Source organism: Microcebus murinus, chromosome 24, assembly GCF_040939455.1.
Source record: "Microcebus murinus isolate Inina chromosome 24, M.murinus_Inina_mat1.0, whole genome shotgun sequence".
Classification (NCBI taxonomy): domain Eukaryota; kingdom Metazoa; phylum Chordata; class Mammalia; order Primates; family Cheirogaleidae; genus Microcebus; species Microcebus murinus.
In genome coordinates this window covers 14577691-14597920 of record NC_134127.1, presented here as the reverse complement: position 1 = coordinate 14597920, position 20230 = coordinate 14577691, and the positions used below count along the sequence as shown (strand labels likewise).

The window sequence follows — 20230 nt, the reverse complement described above, 5'->3', positions numbered from 1 at the left end:
TTTACCCTACACTAAGTGGCCTTTCCATTAAAGGTACTTAAAATCTCACGGTAACATGAAAGGTAAAGAAAGTTTCTTTTTCACCTTCAAATGTCAAACTTGGTAGATACCTTTATATGATCAACCAAAACTTTAATAACAATAAATACGCCAGTAAAGACTTCCTTTTACTCTGAGCTTTTTTCATGCTTTCAGGATGCCGTTCTGTGTTGAAATTTATCATAGATTTCAAAACACTCTATAAGTTTACTACTGATCTTTTTCCTTCCAGGGTTAAACAGAAATAAGGATGGGCAGGCAGATAAATACTATTATGAAAAAACATATTATCCATTCCTGTGAATAACATTTTTGAAACTTTAATATTCAAAATAAATATTTACATGTGTGTTACATGTTAGGGACAAGTATAGGTGGGCAACGTTTAACCACAGGAAAAGGGGGAGGGCAAAAAGGAGGACAGCAATGAGTATTTAGAACCTAACCGGCAACAGCAGGAACTTGTGGTTAGGGACTTTTCCTGGCCAGGAGCATGCATAGAACCTAGGAGCTCATGTCCAAAGGTAACCTTTTCCTTATTTACATTAGCATATTAAAAATCACACCCACTAGCACCATGACAGTTTACAAATTCCATGGCAATCTCTGGAAGTTACCCTCTAAGGACAGAATTGGGGAGAGCCCTTAGTTGTAAGAATTCTCCACCCTTTTCTCCAAAAAGGTAATGAATATTCCACCCTCTATTTAGCATATCATAAGACATAGACATAAAAGCCAAAGTGTGGTAAAACTTCAAGGTCTTCTCCACTCATGGAGATAGACCGGTTTAGGAAACGACCTTTCACTTTAAACTCCTGTGTTTGCAATAAAAGCTGCTTGTGTGGAAGTGTTAAGAGTCTGTCATCATTCTGTTGCACTGGCCTGACTCAAGATTCTTTCCTCCAAGCCAGAAGCCAAAGAACTGGGGCAACACCTTTAAAAAATCCATCCTGATATTTATCCATGTACAATAAGAGTAATTATATTTTGTAAGATAAGAGATCCATGTACAACTCCCCAAGAAATTATGTGAAGCCAGCCTCCCCATGTACTATCTACAAAGTACAGGATAAAAGCTACAAAGATTTATCATACTGGCAAGTGATTAGCTAAAAAATGAAGTTCTAGAATGTTAAATTTTGTTTCCCATAAAACAGCACTGTTAACAGCAATGAGAAAACAGATGGACCAGATGGCCAAGGGAAGGATTAAGAGTTTCCTTTTAGATATGCTCAATTTGAGAAGCTGCAGAAATCTTGCCCAATAAATAGAAATAAAAACTTGACAGAGACTAGCAAAAATATTATCCATTTGTTACGCACATACACAATGTTATGTAACAAATAAACATTTGTTCATCATCTACCAGTTTTCCAGGAGGGGATCACAGTATTCCTACACTTAGCCAAAGGCAAATTTTCTCTTGATGGGATCAGCATGATACTCCAGGGAGGATTCTGACGGAAATAAGCAATCATGAGATAGTCTGATATGCCAAATAAACCCTGGAGATCCCCGAAGTAACCAACATCAGTCACAGGCATAACAAATCACACTCACATCTAAAATCATTGGCTATTTAGAGCTAAAGGGAAAGAGTACAAAAAAGTAAATGTGGCAAAGGTTAAGAGTTGTTATTATATGGCTCAGGTAACATTTCCACTCATTCTCTTTTTCTGTACCATACACATGGAACAGGGTACATATATGGAACTGAACATGCTGGGATGAATGTACGTGGAGGAAAAAATCCTGAAAATATTCCCTCTTGACAGAGTTGCTATCTCTTACTTGGAGAGAGAATTCTTCGAGGGTTCATACACAACTGGCAAGTGGAAGGACTGACTTGTTCTGGACCATCTTTTCAAGGATGTTTGTACAGCACATAGCCATGGAAAACAGTCCTCTTCCAGAAAAATGGGCATGTTTGTTTATTTTTGAGTTTTAATAAGGATAAAACATCTCCCTCTAGGGCAGAGGCCAAATAAATTTTAAAAGATCTAAGTTCCCTAAATTCAAAGCTCTTCTGCTGCAATGCAACTCACTACATGTACGGGCATCATCTGGCCCTTTTCATGTTGCCCTGTGTGAATGGAGGCTCAAGGAACCAGTGCAAATGCTGATACTCTGGCAATTCTATTGCTGTGAGTAATAACCTATCCTTCCTCTGTGACACAGGAATCCCATGTCTTCTGCCACCATCCATGACACTGTGGCAGTCTTGACAAGCAGCTTTGGCTCTTCTAGATAAGACCTGTCATTTCCATCACTCTCCAAGAAGTCATCACACATATAACCTAACCTAAATGAAACTGTCTGGCATCCATATCATCTGTGTATATGTATATACATATTAATGTATAATTACTATGCATTTTTTGTGCTGTGTTTGCAAATTTTTTCTTCCCCATTGGTTCTTTGCTTAAAGGCAATATCCATCCATTGCTTACCTCCATCCTTTCTCTTTTCATCATTTGCTAAGATAGTAAAGTTTGTTTCACATTTGTGCTACAAAAAATAATTGGATGTTATACATCTCCGTGTATAATGTGCCTAAAAACATTAATGACATACAGACATTACATCAAAGGCAATTGAAATATATTTCATTTAGGCAAAAATTTTACTTCTTAGAAAATGTTTATGAGCTGTTCAATTTTTCATATAACATATTCATTGTTATCTACATATCATGGCCTATTAGGTAATTACATTCTTCGCAGATAGGATAAATTATTATAACAGCTGCTTTTGATGGCGGCAAAGTCAAAAAGCGTACTGGAAATCATTACAGAATTTGAGCTCTTTTTACATTATCAGAAGAGATTATTATACATTTAAATGAAGCTGATTGATAAGTGTTAACGACGTAAAAAACAGAGAGTCAAAATAAAAGCAAAATGCATTAAATATGAATATGCAAATAATATACTACTAAGAAGCCAAACTCTCTCACAAACTCACATTGCTTAACGTGACTTGAGGACTCAAAAATTAGTATCTAATAACTATATTCAATTAAATTAAGGAAAATGACTATGAAAATCTCCCATCTTCTTTGCCTATTAACTATTTCTCTTGACTACATTCTCAAACAGAGAATATGGCAAAACTAATAATATTTAGGCCGGGCACGGTGGCTCACGCCTGTAATCCTAGCTCTCTGGGAGGCCGGAGGCGGGCGGATTGCTCAAGGTCAGGAGTTTGAAACCAGCCTGAGCAAGAGCGAGACCCCGTCTCTACTATAAATAGAAAGAAACTAATTGGCCAACTGATATATATATAAAAAATTAGCCAGGCATGGTGGCGCATGCCTGTAGTCCCAGCTACTCGGGAGGCTGAGACAGAAGGATCGCTCGAGCCCAGGAGTTTGAGGTTGCTGTGAGCTAGGCTGACGCCACGGCACTCACACTAGCCTGGGCAACAAAGCGAGACTCTGTCTCAAAAAAAAAAAAAAAAGAACTAATAATATTTAAAGAATGAAACTGTCTTAAAGAAGCATCGTGTGTGTAAAAATAAGCATATACATAATATACATACACACACACACACACACACACACAAATCCACAGAGTATCACCAATACTATGATGCAAAATCTCCCCCTGGGAAATTCACAAACAACTTAAGACTTGAGTTTGGAATTCTCAGTGTTTCATAAGTAATAATTTATTCCAGAGATCATACAATTGACTATTATACAGTTCATTTAGCAAAAATTTCTCAATTAAAAAATCTTATCACATATTAGAATCTCATCATACTGCTAATGTTTTCATTTAAATGAAGAATTCAAAGTAACAGCTACCACTTAGTGATCATTTGTTATATTCTAGGCAATGCACTAAGCACTTTATATATATAGTCTTATTTAATCCCAACAACAATCCTCAGATGTAAGTACTGTATCTGAATTTTTTTTTAATTTTTTTTATTTTGGCATATTATGGGGGTACAGATTTTAAGGTTGCAATAAATGCCTTTTCACCCTTCCCCCCACAATTCTGAGTTTCCAGCATGACTATCCCCCAAATGGTACACATCTCACTCATTATGTATGTATATACCCTCCCCCCTCCCCCCTGCCCAATACCCTATTACTGTAGTACCTATGTGTTCACTTAGGTGTTGCTCAGTTAATACCAGTCTGCTGGGTAGTATATGTGGTGCTTGTTTTTCCATTCTTGGGATATTTCACTTAGTAGTATTAAAACAAGGGAACTAAAATGCAGGGAGGTTAAGTGGTTTACCTGATGTCACACAATTAGAGGCTGAGTTGTAATTGGACCATCTAACTCAAAAACCCGTGGTGATGGCTCACGCCTGTAATCCTAGTACTCTAGGAGGCCAAGGCGGGCGGATAGCTCGAGGTCAGGAGTTTGAAACCAGCCTGAGCAAGACCCCATCTCTACTAAAAATAGAAAGAAATTAATTGACCAACTAAAAAATATATATACAAAAAAATTAGCCGGGCATGGTGGCGCATGCCTGTAGTCCCAGCTACTTGGGAGGCTGAGGCAGGAGGATCACTTGAGCCAGGAGGTTGAGGTTGCTGTGAGCTAGGCTGACGCCACGGCACTCACTCTAGCCTGGGCAACAAAGTGAGACTCTGTCTCAAAAAAAAAAAAACAAAAAACCCATGGTGGTAACTACAATCATGTTAAGTATTACTTCCTTTCAAGAAAGGAATGTTCATTCTTGACTCCAAGCTCAACTTTAGACTTCAGTTTGACTTCCCCAGAAGGAAGGAAAAAAACACTGCTCATGCCAAGTCAACAGCTCTGGTACATATGTCAGTAATATTTATTGTGGTAAATAAAGTTCCAAATGCCATACTTTCTAGTTCAATGGTGTCAAATCTTATATAGGGCATCAGCTTCCAAAATCAGCAAGCAAGAAAGAAACCACATATGGTCAACACAACCCCAAGCTACCACAACAAAAGTGCCACACTGGTAACCAACCACTTCTCATTATTTCCAATATAGAATGTTTCTTTTCCAGTACTGGAAGAGATCAGTTTGTAAACTGAGTACCAGATATAGAACTAGCTTATATTTCGGAGATATGCATGTTCACTGAATGAAGTATTCAACTATTTTAAGTTATCATTTTGCTCTTCTCTTCCTTAAGTAAAATATGTGTACACTATAACAACAACATGTTAGTATTAGTCTCTGCTGCTTACAACAAATTTTGAAAACACCCTTTTTAAATCCTCCACAATGTTCTCCGTAATTTTTCATTTTTAAAATACCTTCTGTACAATATTTTAATAGAAACAGATATTATTGTATTTAATTATACTAAATTAACATTTCCACATATTAAAGTAGTCTTACAATTGGAGATACTCAGATGCTATGAACATGTACACTTTTTAGAATTTTTTTCTCCCTCCGATGTAAAAGTAGTATAGTCACAGTGATCTTCCTAGAAGATAAAACATTAGAATTTCCATGGAGTTCCTCATACTCTTTGATTGCCCTCTGCCTTGATAATTCACAAGAAACTATCTACTTTTCGATCTCTACCCTTCTCATGAAGAACTATGAAACCTAAAACTCTTGGAATATGGTATATAAATGCCAAGTGCTAGAAAATATATCTTTACTTTGTATTTGTAAACACAATTTTGATTTAACAGTGGTTCTTCTCTAAATCCCTTACCAGAATTCCATCAAGAACTTTACATGCCTACTTTCATTTTTTAAAAAGCTAAATTAGAAGAACAGTAGTTAATATTGAACGCATGGTTGTTCAAAGCAAAGAATAAAGAGAAAGAGAATCAGAATTACTTTGCAGGTGAGGCTATTTTTTCACTCTCTCCTCTCAGCTATTAGGATGATTTTGGTAATAGCTTAAACCTGATTCAGATTTTGAGCCACGTGTAGGTGTATAACTTCACCAGGAAAAAAACATCTTTAATTATATAAGCACAGTACTCGCACCAAAACGGTCCACAATTAGAAACCTTGGCTACATTCCCAAAATAAATTTTTTTCTGAAGCTGCAAGATCAACCATCCATGATGGATAACTGAACATCACAAATAACTCTAAAACTACCTTAAATACCTACGACTACTGTAAATACAGTCACCTCAAATCTCACTTTCAGCAAAATCAATGGTAGAACTGAGATTGAAATCAGGTGGTCTGAACTTCAGAAAAAGATTTGCATAACAAATAACTTAAGGATATTCTCACAAGTACAGAGTAAGACATAGTTTTAGAAATGTATAATTAAAAATAGAGAATAACTTAAAACACACTTTCAGTGTTCTGTTGCCTCTTGAAATGAATAACAAAAGAAAGAGAGTAAAGGAAAAAAAGGGAGAAATGACTTCTGTAGGTTTATAAATACTACTGAAGGGTATTTTCACATCCAACACACCCCTTTTAGTGACACAAGTGCCCGAAGCCCCGCCTCTAGCCGAGAGTCAAAACGCCCAGGGTCTGAAAGACTTGAGGCGCCCTGACTCAAGAATCAAGTGAACGCTTCCTCGTTTTTCAAGTCAAGACTGGGCGAACTCCACGTAGGAGAATATGGAGCCCAAAAGAAACGCCCAAAGGCCTCCCAGCCCCACCGCTCCCGCCCGGCGGCCGCCATCGCCCACGCCCGCAGCCCGGCTGCCTAGCAACGCGGCGAGGCTGCCTAGCAACACAGCCCGCCGCAGCCCGCCCTGGCCCACAGGAGACGGCCAAAGGGATTCATTCTACCTCTTTTTTCTTCTGTCCTCCCCCGAGCTGGATGCAGAGGAGCAGCAGGAGGAGGAGGAAAGGAAAGCTCCCGGTGGGCAGGTACCGCAGCCGCCGCCCCGCCTGCCTCCGGCGTGAAGGAGCGCCCCTGGCACCCATGGCTGCAGGGCAGTGTCTCCTCCACGCGCGGTAACCGTGCGCGCCCAGCTCCTACCGCGCTCCGCACCTGCCAGGCCAGCCTCCGGGAGCCCCCTGGCTGGGCCCTCGGGGGTGGCAGCGGCGTCGTGAGGCACCCGGGCAGCAGCCGAGGACGCAGAGGAGGAGACTGACGGAGCATCCGGTTCACCGGGAGAGGGACCTGGAAAGGCGCGGGATGGGGCAGGAAGTGGGCGTGGCAAAGGAGCCCGGGCTCCTGGGCGCGGCGTGCGCTCTGCCCGGAGCTTTCCCCGAGACCGGCGCGGTGAAGACCCGCGGTCTCCCGCTAGCTCACTTTAATCGAGGGCTGTTCTACCACTGAAACCGGTACTAGGTCCCAAGAAAAGGCGAGGAGCCTGTTAGTCCAACCCTTCACCTGGAGACTTGGTCAGACCTAATTGGGTGATAAAAGAGAGCTTTGAGGAATAAGAAGGAACCTGGCCCGGGTAGCCACCGGCAATCTCCACTCCCGCTGAGACATTGTTAGGGACACCGCTCTGTCTCCTGCTGAGCCCTCTGAAGCCATCTATCTAACGCACTCCAGAGCACCCTGGATTCTTAAAAGCCGCTCCACAACTTAACAGCTGTTCCTTCCTGTCCCAATTGAGGGGCCTGAGGCGCCAACCTATTTTCTACTTTACTCATTCATTCATTCAGCATTGATGGAATGCCAGAGTGCAGAGCACTATGCCAGCTATATTTTACGTTTTGAATGCAGAAGTGAATAGGCCTAATGCAATTCCTGTTCTGTATATATTTTAAGAACAATAGCTACAGACCGTGTATTGAACATTTGAGATGGGGCTAGTACTCTTCTTTTAAAGGATCTCGTGTACCCTTTTTATTCCTCTACCTCAGGATTCCTTCATTTGTGCCACGAACACCTTTGATGATCTGATGAAGCCTATAGATGCAGTCTTCAAATAGTACATTATTTTAAGTGAAATAACTCAGAAACAAAATCAAACACTGCAGGTTCTCTCAAGTGGGAGATAAATGTGCACACATGGGCAGAGAGTGTGGAATAATTGACATCGAAAACTCGGGAAGGGTCGGTGGCTCACGCCTGTAATCCTAGCACCCTGGGAGGCTGAGGCGGGAAGATAGCTCAAGGTCAGGAGTTTGAAACCAGCCTGAGCAAGAGCGAGACCCCGTCTCTACTAAAAATAGAAAGAAATTAATTGGCCAACTAAAAATATATAAGAAAAATTAGCCGGGCATGGTGGCGCATGCCAGTAGTCCCAGCTACTTGGGAGGCTGAGACAGAGGATTGATTGCTTGAGCCCAAAAGTTTGAGATTGCTGTGAGCTAGGCTGACGCCATGGCGTTCTAGCCGGGGCAACAGAGTGAAACTCTGTCTCAAAAAAAAAAAGAAAGAAAGAAAGAAAGAAGGAAGGAAGGAAGGAAGGAAGGAAGGAAGGAGGGAAGGAAGGAAGGGAGGATGGGAGGAAGGGAGGGAAGAAAACTCAAGAAGTAGAAGGGATGTGAGGGATAAAAGAAATTACCTAACAGGTACAATGTACATTATTCAGGTGATGGTTACACTAAAAGCCCAGACTTCACTACTACACAATATACCCACATGACAAAATTGCACTTGTACCCCTTAAATTCATACAAATAAGTACAAATTTCTAAGTGCATTAAATTGAATATATAGGATTACCAAGGAATCAACTATAATAAAATACCATTATCAAAATTGAAACAATTCACCTCCTTTCTCATGTTGATCAACAAACATTTGTATTTTGGGAATACTGGAAAGCAGTGTGAATGTGAGAACCAATGTGTAAACATTGAGACTTCACAGTGTGATTATGATTAACCAAGATGCACAGAACTGTAGGATGCTTGGCCAACTAAGTGACATGAAGTCTGAATAAATTTTGCAATCACATGCAGTATATTGGCAGTTCTAATAAATATGTTAATTTTGAAGTAGTGATGATCACAGTATTTCAAGATATCTGCAACAACTATACTGTGATATGAAAATATCTGTCATTTCTATAGGAAACAAAGCCATGGGTACTGCTAATACTACTGTGGTCTGTTCCCTGCCTTTATAATTGAAGGAAGCTCTAAATTTTTGTGAGAGGTTAATAGAAATAAGATTGTAATTTTTTTCAATACAAGATTCACAGCTGCTAAAATTCTGTAGACTCCAGATTAAGAATCCTTGCTCCACAACAACCGTAACAGGTAGGTTCTCATATAACAGTTTTCAGATGAAGAAAGTTAGTTCCAGAAGATCAAATTCAAACTTACACATCTAGAAAAGGGTAAAGGAAGGAATTTGAACATTGGCAGTTTGGCTCCACAGCCATGTTTATGCTACACCGCCTTGTTAAAGGGATTTACAAATAAATCTCTTTCATCTCCCAGCTTTTTGATTTCCCAATATTATGTGAACATTTTGCCCACATTAATTATCACTCCTGTTAAAAGAAAAATTTTAAACAAATTTAACAGTTTGTTTGAGCAAAAAATGATTTAACATCTGGCAAGACTCTGAACCAGAAAAGGTTCAGATATCTCATCTGCAGCAATGTAGTAGAGAGCTTCTACAGCTGAACAGAGAAGCAGGATAGAGAAATTACCTGATTGAACACAACTAGGTGTTTGCCTTATTTGGGCATGGTGTGATAAGTCATTTGCCTTATTTGCATATGGTGTGCTGAGAGGTCCCTCATTGTAAAACTAATTGGCCAGTTGGCTGTTTGTGATTGGCTAAGGCTCACTGTTTATTTTTTGTTTTGTTTTGTTTTCCAAGTCAGTTAGGACAACTATTTCCAGTTAAGTTTTGATGTGCTTACTTAAGACCTCCAGAAACACAAACAACCCCAGTCTGATGAGCCTCCTGCTTATTCTGCTTTAACACTCCCAAAAGAATAGCTGCTTGCTTTTTCCTTGAGACTTGTGAAAATGGCCTTGACTTTTGTCTATTTCCAAATAGACAAAGTAATAGAGTAAATTTATGATTTATATCTGCTGAACATTTACATCTATATATACTCAACATAGTCAAAATCCATCACCTTCTACTTTCTCTCCCAAACTGAATCTCTTTATTGTAATTAATGGTACCACTATTCTTCAAACTACCAATTGTTAGAGCCTCGGTCCTGCCTTTTATTTTCCTCATTCTTTCCAACTATGCTGCCACTCGTGTTCAGTTTCCAAGTTACCCTCCCTCTATAGAGTCTTAGGAATTTGTTCTCCTTTTGTTCATTTTGTAATTCTAGCATTCATTAGAAAGACATGAGATATTATTAGCTGATCTTCCTTCCCTTGATTATAATCTTTAAACAGCCTCTCCTATAATACCAGCATAATCCAAGGTTCCTTAATCCTACCTTCCTGGAATCTATTCTTGGTAAAGCAGCCAGAGTGATCCCTTTAACACAAAAATCAGTGCAAAGTATATTCTCTCTCCTCACCAGAAAAAAACAAAGTACCATACCCTCAGGACCTTACATTACCTTATAATTGGCCACCTTTCCAACTTTATTTCCTATTTTTCTTCTATTTCAAGCTGCTCCAGCAAGGCTAGCTGTCTTTGTTTTCCCTAAATATCCCATGCACACTCTGTAACCCTTTTTACCTAGATAGATGTTCACGTAGTATTCTTCATCACTTTATTCAAGGCAATGCTCAGATATCCTAAGACGTTATCTACTAATGTCTAAACCCCCCTATCTAAAAAATAAACTCCTAACCCTTTACACACACCCCTCTTAATTTTTAATAGTACTGGCACTATCCTGGCATTATGCTGTTTGCTTTGTTTCTTGTCTTCACCATTAGGATGCAAGCTCCACGGTGCTGGGGCTTTCTATCCACATTGTCTAGAGTAGTGCCATCTCTGTTTATTATAGCATCCATCACTAACTGACATTATGCTATTGTGTACATTTGTTTGTCTTTCCCCATTACAATGTAAATTTTAGGATGGTGGGGACTTGTTTTCTTCGTTTTTGAATCCACACTACGCAGAAGAGAGTGTTGTTGGTTGAATGAATGGATGGAGCCAGCCATTCTCGGTTTACTCCCTAAAGCACAGCACTAATCATGTCACTCTTTATTGCAAAGATTTTCAGTGGCTCCCCACTAGGTTCAAAAGAAGGCCCAAACTCTTGGAAATGGTTTACAACCAATTCAAACTCTTTACCTTTGCTCTAAACATAAGCCTTCAAACTGGAGGGCACAAAGACTTTGTAAGAACTACATAGGCACGAATGGTTTTAAGAGAATTGATTTCCAGAATCTAAACTACCCTGTGTACTATCCTAAAATTGATTGGCTTGAAAAATTGCCTGAGGTGAAGGTTGAATGTTAACTGGCTCTTCTTGCCCACCTTTCTTTGCACAATTACCATCTCTTCTTTGTAAAAGAAAGCTGTATCTCTCAGCCTCCCTGAGTGGTATCCTAAAGTATGTTGCCTCCAATGGGTGGAAACATTTCCATAGCACCAAACAAAAGGACAATTCTGAGTACGTGTGCTGTGTTGAAAGAGTGATTCTACTGACTGAGCAAAAAATCCTTTTGCTAAATAGGGGTTTCCGATTTTCTGTTTTCAGTGAAATTAAAAAAGACCACAATCTAGTTGTCGCCTATAGATCATTAAAAATAGTTGCAAAGATAGATTGGTGTTTAATTTTTGGCACAGTATTCAAAAGGAGTTCAAAGAATTGAATGGTATGATAAAAAAATATACCTTCTATTCCTATTTATTATGAACACAGCTTCTTAGCACTTAAAATTTTAAAATAAGAATAACGTGTTGCTATTATCTCATCCTGGCAATAAGTAACACATCCACAGAGACACTAATTGAAAAAAACTTAATTATCTCTATAAGTAATGCTTTTCCAATACAATTTTGTTTTCTATGTTAATAATATTTCTTCAAATTTGTAATATAGTTGACCCTTAAATAATAAGAGTTTGAACTGTGGAGGTCCATTAATATGTGGATTGTTTTCAATAAGTATATTAAAAAATTTTTTTGAGATTTGTGGCAATTTGAAAAAACTCGCATATGAACCACATAGCCTAGAAATATCAAAAAACTTAAGAAAATGTTAGATATGTCATGAATGCATAAAATATATGTAGATACTAGTCTATTTATCATTTACTATCATAAAATATACACAAGTCTATTATAAAAAGTTAAATTTTATCAAAATTTACACATACACAAACTTGTGCATGGCACCAAAGTTGAAAGAAATGTAAACAACTGTATAAATGCAATGGTAAATCATAACCACATAAAATTAACTGTCATATGTACTGTACTACTGTAATAACTTCATAGCCACCTCCTGTTGCTATTAAGATGAGCTCAAGTATTGTGACTTTGCACTTAAAATGCTTTGTGATGCTAATCATCTCCACGTGAGCAGCTCATCACTCCAGTAAATTGCATATTGCAGTAAAAAGTGATCTCTTGTGGTTCTCATATTTTTCATGGTGTTTAGTGTAATGCTGTAAACCTTGAATAACACCATGGTACCCATGCAAAGTGCCATTAGTGATGCTTGAAGTGCTCCCAAGAAGCAGAGAAAAGTTATGACATTACAAGAAAAAGTTGAATTGCTTGTTATGTACTATAGATTGAGGTCTGCAGCTGTGGTTGCCCATCATTTCTGACCAATGATTCGTCTTGTAAACAATATATACTTGTAATCAGTATCAATAAATACAGTACACTACTGTAAATGTATTTTCTCTTCCTTATGATTTTCTTAATAACATTTTCTTTAGCCTACTTAATTGTAAGAATGCAGTAATAATACATATAACATATAAAATATGTGTTAATTGACTATGTTACTGGTAAGGATGCCTGCCAACAGGAAGCTATTAGTAGTTACATTCTGGGGAAGGCAAAAGTTGTATGTGGATTATCAAAGGCACAGAGATCAGTTCCCCTAACCTCTGTGTTATTCAGGATTAACTGTATAGGACATTTTGGTCCATTGGGTACTAATAATAACTGTAATGATGATTTAATCCAAAAAATGTTAATATAGCCTTACAGTCACAAGAAGTTTATTTAAACTGATTTCCTGTTTACACAACTTTGTGTTGCAGAAAGCAATGATTAGGAGATCAATAAAAATTTTTCAAGCATAAAAAAAATTAGGATAAAATTTTATTGGATTACACTGCTGGTGAGAGAGTAAATTGGTTCAACCATCTTCAAAAACTGTTTGGCAGTATCTACTGTGAACTATGAACTCCCAAGGATTTGCCCAAACATGGTGGCAAGAAACTTGACCAAACTTTAGCCTGGCTTTCACTTGCACTAGGCTGTGTTCCCAAGGTAACCCCAACAGTCATGCTGAGTTTTTGCTCAAGAAAACCCAATGCTGCCAAACAGACATTGCCAAATCATTTTCAGTAATTTTGCACTTACTCCCTCTGTAATTTCCATTTTCTCATAGCCCCCTAGTCTCTGTTTTCTTCCCCCTTTTTCACTTTCCATAGCTCCTTTATGTTTCCTCTCTGTTCTCCCTTTAAAAGCCTCAATCACCTTTGTCTTGAGTTGAGCTCAATTTGTATTGGCATCTCTCCCCTCCTGATGTAGTCTTCATAAAATCTGCCTTGCTGTCTTTAACAAGCACCCAGAGCTGTTTTGTTTTTTTTTTTGATACTACAAACACTGGATGTACCTACGCTATTACCAAGCAGATCTATATAGACATATATTCACCAAATGACATGTACAAATGTGTATAATGGCTTTATCCATAAAAGCCCAAACTGGAAAGAGACCAAATAGCCATCAACAGTAGAAAAACAATTTGTGATGTAGTCATAGTATACACAAATAACAATGAACTAACTACATCTATACATAACAGCATAAATGAATCTTAAAACAAAAGAATCCAGACACAAAACCAATGAATGGTGTCAGAAGTCAGGAAAGTGGTTACCCTTGGGCTGAGGTAGCAGTGATTAGAATAGAGTCCAAGAGAAGGTTCTGGAATGTTATAAATATTCTAGGATCTATTTCTTGATCTGAGTGCTGGTTACTACATGAATGCATATTCTTTATGAAAATTTATCATGTCATAAAATTATCATTTATATATACGCTATATTTAAATGTCAAATTTACTTTTTAGTAAAGAACTTCATAAAAAGTATATTTTTAAAATGCAATGGAATGCATGCAATGGAATGAAAATATAAGTTCAGGGCAATAAAGAGATAATATAAAATATACAACTGTAAAAAGAGCTCCTTCTTGTTTGTTGGTTTTTTCATGGATAACAATGGCTATCATTTCCATTCTTTTAGAAATATTTAAAAGAATGCTGTGAGTTTTATTTTTTAAATGTCAATATTTGTAACTTGCTGGAAATTTTATTCTTTGCAACTATTTAAAATTATGATGAAGACTTTTACATGTTTACTTTAAAATGTACAAAGGGATATCTCATTTTCCATATTCTTTAAGAGGGATAACTGTGGCTAGTGCAATGGAAGAAATCAATATTTAATTTTATTTAATTTTAATTAATTTAAATAGCCACAGTGACTATTATAGTAGTTGGTACTATACTGAACAGTCTAAAGTCTTAAAGCTTAAAGTTAGTTAAAAACCTGGAATGTAATTTTAGTTAAGACCATAAGTCTTTATGACTGGTACATTGTAAGAATTTTATAAAATTTAACCTTTTAAACAGATACCCAGTGTTATTCTATTTATGTGAACATGTTTTTATATGTTTTAAAACTTTTTTAAAAAGTCATAGGAACAGTGATAATTTTACTTCATTTATGAAGCCATTTAGGAAATGTAAACCATGAGAAATATAATCCTGGTCTTGTATAAACCTAAATATTGTGCTGATATTATTTTTATTAGTATTACTATATTGCAAAGTGAATGATACAGACTGTTTAAATGATGTCAAAAGTTATTCTCTTATCTTGGAACTAAAGTCTTTTCTTTTATCTCATAATTGAATTAATAGTAATAAAGGCTGTTATATACCTTGTACATGCACTTTTCAGCTTCTATAACTTTAAACCAGATAAAACACAGTAATATTTTTCTCTTGTAAGAATTTTTAATGTTTACATTAACTATCTCCAGAATACATGTATACTAATGAAATGATTTCTGATCTGTTATTCTTCCCTTGCCAGAAAAAGAGAGAGACAGGAACAGAAACAGGGGGAAAAATGTAAGGAGAAAAGTTCAGATAAATATTAAATTATCACTGCAATAAGCTAATTATTTCCTACTTGCAAGGAGAGAAAAGGAAGTTTAGGCACATTTTGACATATATTATACTCACAAAAAAGAGGCAGAGTCCTTCAAAATTTTATCAAGCCATATAATGAGAAAGCTAGGAAGTATTGATCCCTGAAACAAAATGGAAGTGGCATCTTCTACATGAAATAATCTCTTTTATAGACAAACAAGACAATCTCCTCATGAACGTTTCTTCCCCTTTACTTTGAAGGTAACTGTCCAACCAACATCTTGTTAATGTCAAAGTTTTCCCACAGTAGTCACTACTATTCAAAATCGTCTCTGGTAAATGTCACCAGTCAGAGGGTAAGTATATGTTATATTTAGAAAACGAGAGGAAACTAGTGTTTGACCTGAAAGAGGTACAGTTTTAGATTGAGAAGACCCTGTGAGAACTCCATAAGGTTGGTATTAGTGAACCTTTTGTCTCTGGAACTTTGCCAAAGTCTAACTGAACCTGACCAGGGGCCAGATAAAACCCCCTAACTCTGGGAAGATAAAACTAAATAAATCATTTCTCGCAAGACTTGAGTGAGAAGTCCTCACAAGGTTTTGAAATGGTGACATGGGTAGCTTTTATCCAAAGAACACCAGCCTACCAATATTTTCTGAACTTCTCCTTCCTCAACACTGGCTCAAAGATGGACTTAGGTCTATGTCCATTCTCTCCTTACAGACATATCTTCATATAGACAAGACACTAAATAGGTAGACCATAGAAATGAGTACTTCAAGGACACAAAAAAATTTCATCAAGAAGCCATATAAATCTGACCAGATAACCAAAAAGTCCCAGGAGAACATATGCTTAAGTAAATTAAAACAAACCCAATGCTGAAGAATCACAATGAAATATTAATCAGAGCTTTATTCAGAGTGAAACTTATCTCTTATCCATGGCCTGTTTAAACACTTGGACAAGTAGAGTTTCCAAAGGGCCTCCAATGTGCTTCAACAACAAGGGTCTTACCTGCTCCTTGGTGAAAACTCCATTTCTGTTAATATCCTCCAGCCAAAGACCACCAAGACCACCACGCCTAAAGTCAAACCAAGTTGGCTTTATTGGTTCATTGCAGCAAAGAACATACATAGCACACCATGAGGAACTATGAAGAGTCTCAGCAAGAGGGTGTTAGAAGGGACTTGTCATAGGATTTCGGATGGTCTTAGATGTTTTCATGAGGATTCAAAGAAGTGTGGTTTTGCTGGATTAGAAGATGTCAGAATTGGGAAATTCTATGGTAAGTTATCTTAATAATTTTCATCCAGAAGGTGGGGGGAACAAAGTGAAACCAATGCTAAAATTAATCAAAAAGGACCAGTCACTTTGTATTAGCTGAGAGAGGTGGATGAGTGGTCATTTTTGTTGTTTGGACAGTGCTCTTGTTTTTGTTTGTGCCCCAAAAAGATCACAGAGGGCATTTACTTTGCTCTTGCTCTGTCATGGCACGTAGTGATCTTGTCTGATATTAGCATTCCTTGAGATATTTTTATAGTGTTCCGTTTGTTAGAGAACAGTTGTTAGGGCTAGACCATCTTCAAGCTGACAAGAGTCAGGGTCTGATTAGGTTTTCTCATACTGGGCAAAATGACCTTTATTTCCTAATAAAAATAATCAAAAGATTCTTGTGAGGATTGAATTAAACAATACATGTAAAGGAATTATTACAAAGTTCAGAGCAGATACACAATAAATATTTGCCAGTGTCGTCGTCATTAACATTTACCATTACATTGAAATTGTGTTTGTTTCCCTCCTGCTGAGTGGTAAACACTTTGTGGAGAAGGACTGTGCTTTATTTATCTTTGTCCCTGCATCAATCATAGCAGAATGTCCAGAGCATGGGCTCGGGAGCTGGACTCTTTGTTCTATCTCTTCGAAGCTTTGTGACCTTAGGCAGATTACTTCACATCACTGTGCCTCAGTTTCTTTATTTGTAAAATAAGGATCAGGGCACTATGAAGATGAAATAAGTGAATATATGCAAGTGTTTATAACAGCATCTGATACATTGTAAATGCTACATATTAATTCGCGTTATGTTAGTAGATGTTGAAGAACTATTTAACTGAATTCCAAATATGAACTCATCCACTATGCCAGACACTGGGGTAAATACAGGAATAGCTACAAGAGAGAAATAACAGGCAAAGTCCTTATCCAAGAAAATGCACAGCATGTTTCCTTTGGAGGAATGAGCAGATCAGTATCTTGTCAAAATGTCCCCTTGGCTGCTGTGTGGACAATACATTCCTAAGGAGCAAAGATGTGAGCAGAGCCTTCAGCCCACATTCCTACAACTGTATATGATGTAATACAGGAGTATAAAAGCTTTCTTTCCCCTGGAACTATTATATAAATGGCAACATGTATCATACAGAGGAAATTATAAGGGGAAAAAACCTAAAGCTCCAAAAAACGCAGTTTGAAAACCATTGGTTGGAAATATCAGGCAATATTTAATCCTACCTGACTTTGCTCACTTTCCCAAACGTATTAATATGTTAGTATATCTAAGTTATGTTAGTATTTGTCAAACAGTTGGCTATTTAAAACAAACAAATTTTCTACAATGAGTATTTTCTAGAAATATTTTAAAGTAAAACTTGATTTTGTATATTAAATTTAGTTCAATTATTTTAAACTGTATCTTAATAAATAAGTGAAATCTCAAAGTGCTATGTCTATGTAATCAACAGGAATTAAATTATTTTAGTAATATTGCTAAACTTCACCCTAATGCCATTTCTCATAGTATTAAATTAAAACTTTCCTTTTGAATTATAATTTTAGTAGCATTTATAAAAAGCCTTTGCATATGCTTTTCATTATTGTTTTGCTTTCTGCCCTAGAATTTCTATCAAAGCCAGTGTAAATTAATATTTTAAACACAGCATTAAGGAATAGTCTAGTAAAAGATTTACAAAGTGGAATTACAGTACTAAAGAACATGCACCTGTGCAATTGCATTTCAGAACCTCTGTTTGAGTTTGGGATGTTTTCAGAAACAACCCTCAGCATATGATTTGGTTATGTTGAACATTTGGTTATCTCAAACAAACAGTAGTTCACTTATTTGTTAAGCATGTTCCATGTATCTGAAGAGGCCAGTGGAGCAGATGTTAGGGCTAAGAAATATGATTTCAAAGAACTGTTCATTGGTTAGTAACTTGAATGCAGAATGGGGAGGGAATTACTTTCTTAGATTCTGATATATCAGATGCTCTGAGGTCAAAGCCCAAAGTCTGGTTGCTTTTTGGCAGAATGCATCGAGTTTTCCTAGACTCACTAAGAACATTCACTTTATCTTAATGAAATTATACAGTGGGAAGGTGGGGATATGGACAAATGATTGAATCTATTTAATTCAAGTAATCTGTAGCAATTTTTTTAAAAAAGAAAAGAATCCAAGAAGGTCACAGGAGTGTGGAGAGTATCTCTGAGATTCTGGAAATAATTGAAGAAATGTTCTACAGAGCCAGGAAAACACTGGAAAAAAAACTATGAAGCCAGGTGAGCAGCAGAGATAATTTCGCTATCCGTATTATGCCAAACAAATTGGGCTTGGACAGATGTGAGTTTGCTGCAGAATCCTTAACGGTGTGTTTTGATTTGTGGTTCTCATGGTGTAAAAATGCTGTAATTTGTTAGGATCCAAATGACCAACTCATTTTGGCTTCCTTTCAATTATCCTTTCTTTTGAATTATGTAAGAAGTTTGAATTGAACTTTTTAAATTAATGAATAAACTATATACTGAATCTCTAAGTACACAGCTTTCTTCCTAATTTATTACCTAAACTGATCAAATGAGGTAATAACTTTCAGGCCAATAATTTTTATTTCACTGAATAAATGTGCATTTTAACCTTGTCATTCTCATGGAAAGAAATCATGGATAGCTTTTTTAAAAAACCATAAACGCTGAGCTGAGTATGAGTTTTTTTTCATATTAACAAAATTAATTGTTTAATTGCAATTATAATTAGTCATTAAGTTTTATTGGTAAAATATTATTTAAAAATCCAGCTGGTTTCCTGTAAGACTTCATCATCTGTTTCAGGGGCTAAACTCATTATTAAGAAATATCAAAAAAATGTTTCTCTGGGCTAAAACCAGGACTTAATGAGAAGCTCTAATTTTAAGAGTACCAATTTATTAGTTAATGGGATTTAATCTACATTGATTTTATTACTAAAAAGCCATTTTAGTAATAAAAAGTATATATAAATGAATATGGGGGTAGAAAAAGGAGATTGTATGTGGAATGTTTCCAGAATGACAGAAAAAATATTTTAAATGAGGGATTTATTTTGTCCAGTGATACTGAAGCTGTTTCTCAGTAGTGGTACTTAGTTGCTGCATATAGTACCTTTCTCACTGAGAATAAATTAGGATTCAGAAGCAATCAAGATTTACATAGAAAAGAGTTCATAATGTGTGAAGTAACAATTTTAAATCAACAAGAACTATATTTTCTTTATTGTAACTGAGACAGCTTAATAGGGCATGTCAATGTGCAAATTACGGTAAACTTTAAGTTATGTAGCATGGTTGAAAATGGAGGATGCTGATTAATCAATCATTCAAATTAATTTAAAATTCTTCATGCACTTTGCTACGAATTTATGCAATTAAAATTCTATGATAAAAATACTTAATACTAAAATTATATGAAATATTATTTACTATTTATGATCCAGAAACCTCTTCAATATCAAATGGTGATTTATCATTATTATGGATATTTAATTTTTCTTCTAATCCCCTCTGAATGCTCTGTTTCCCTTAATTCCACCCTGAGTCTCCTCCATTATTCAAGCTTCAAACCCTGAAACTTTAGTACTGGTCCTTATCATTTTATACATGAATGCTTATGATTGAAATTTCTACCAGTTTCCCTCTCCATAGTGTCTATTCTAACCCATTACCAAGACAAACCCCCTTACACTCTTGAAAATTAATGAAGACCCAGAGAGCTTTTGTTTATTTGGGCTATATCTATCAATAC

At 36.7% G+C, this 20230-nt stretch overlaps 1 protein-coding gene across 2 annotated transcripts in view; it reads right to left on the bottom strand.

Moving 5' to 3' along the window:
- Positions 1–7216, bottom strand: part of TUSC3 (tumor suppressor candidate 3) — a 148597-nt gene extending 141381 nt beyond the window's left edge. Inside the window, exon 1 of one of the 2 annotated variants that reach the window (XM_020282781.2) lies at positions 6762–7216. In XM_020282781.2, coding sequence (XP_020138370.1) covers positions 6762–6899 — 138 coding nt within the window. In that variant the 5' untranslated portion in view covers positions 6900–7216. The remainder of the gene's footprint in view (positions 1–6761) is intronic. The other variant, XM_075997329.1, reaches the window with a different exon arrangement.
- Between the last annotated feature and the right edge of the window lie 13014 nt (positions 7217–20230).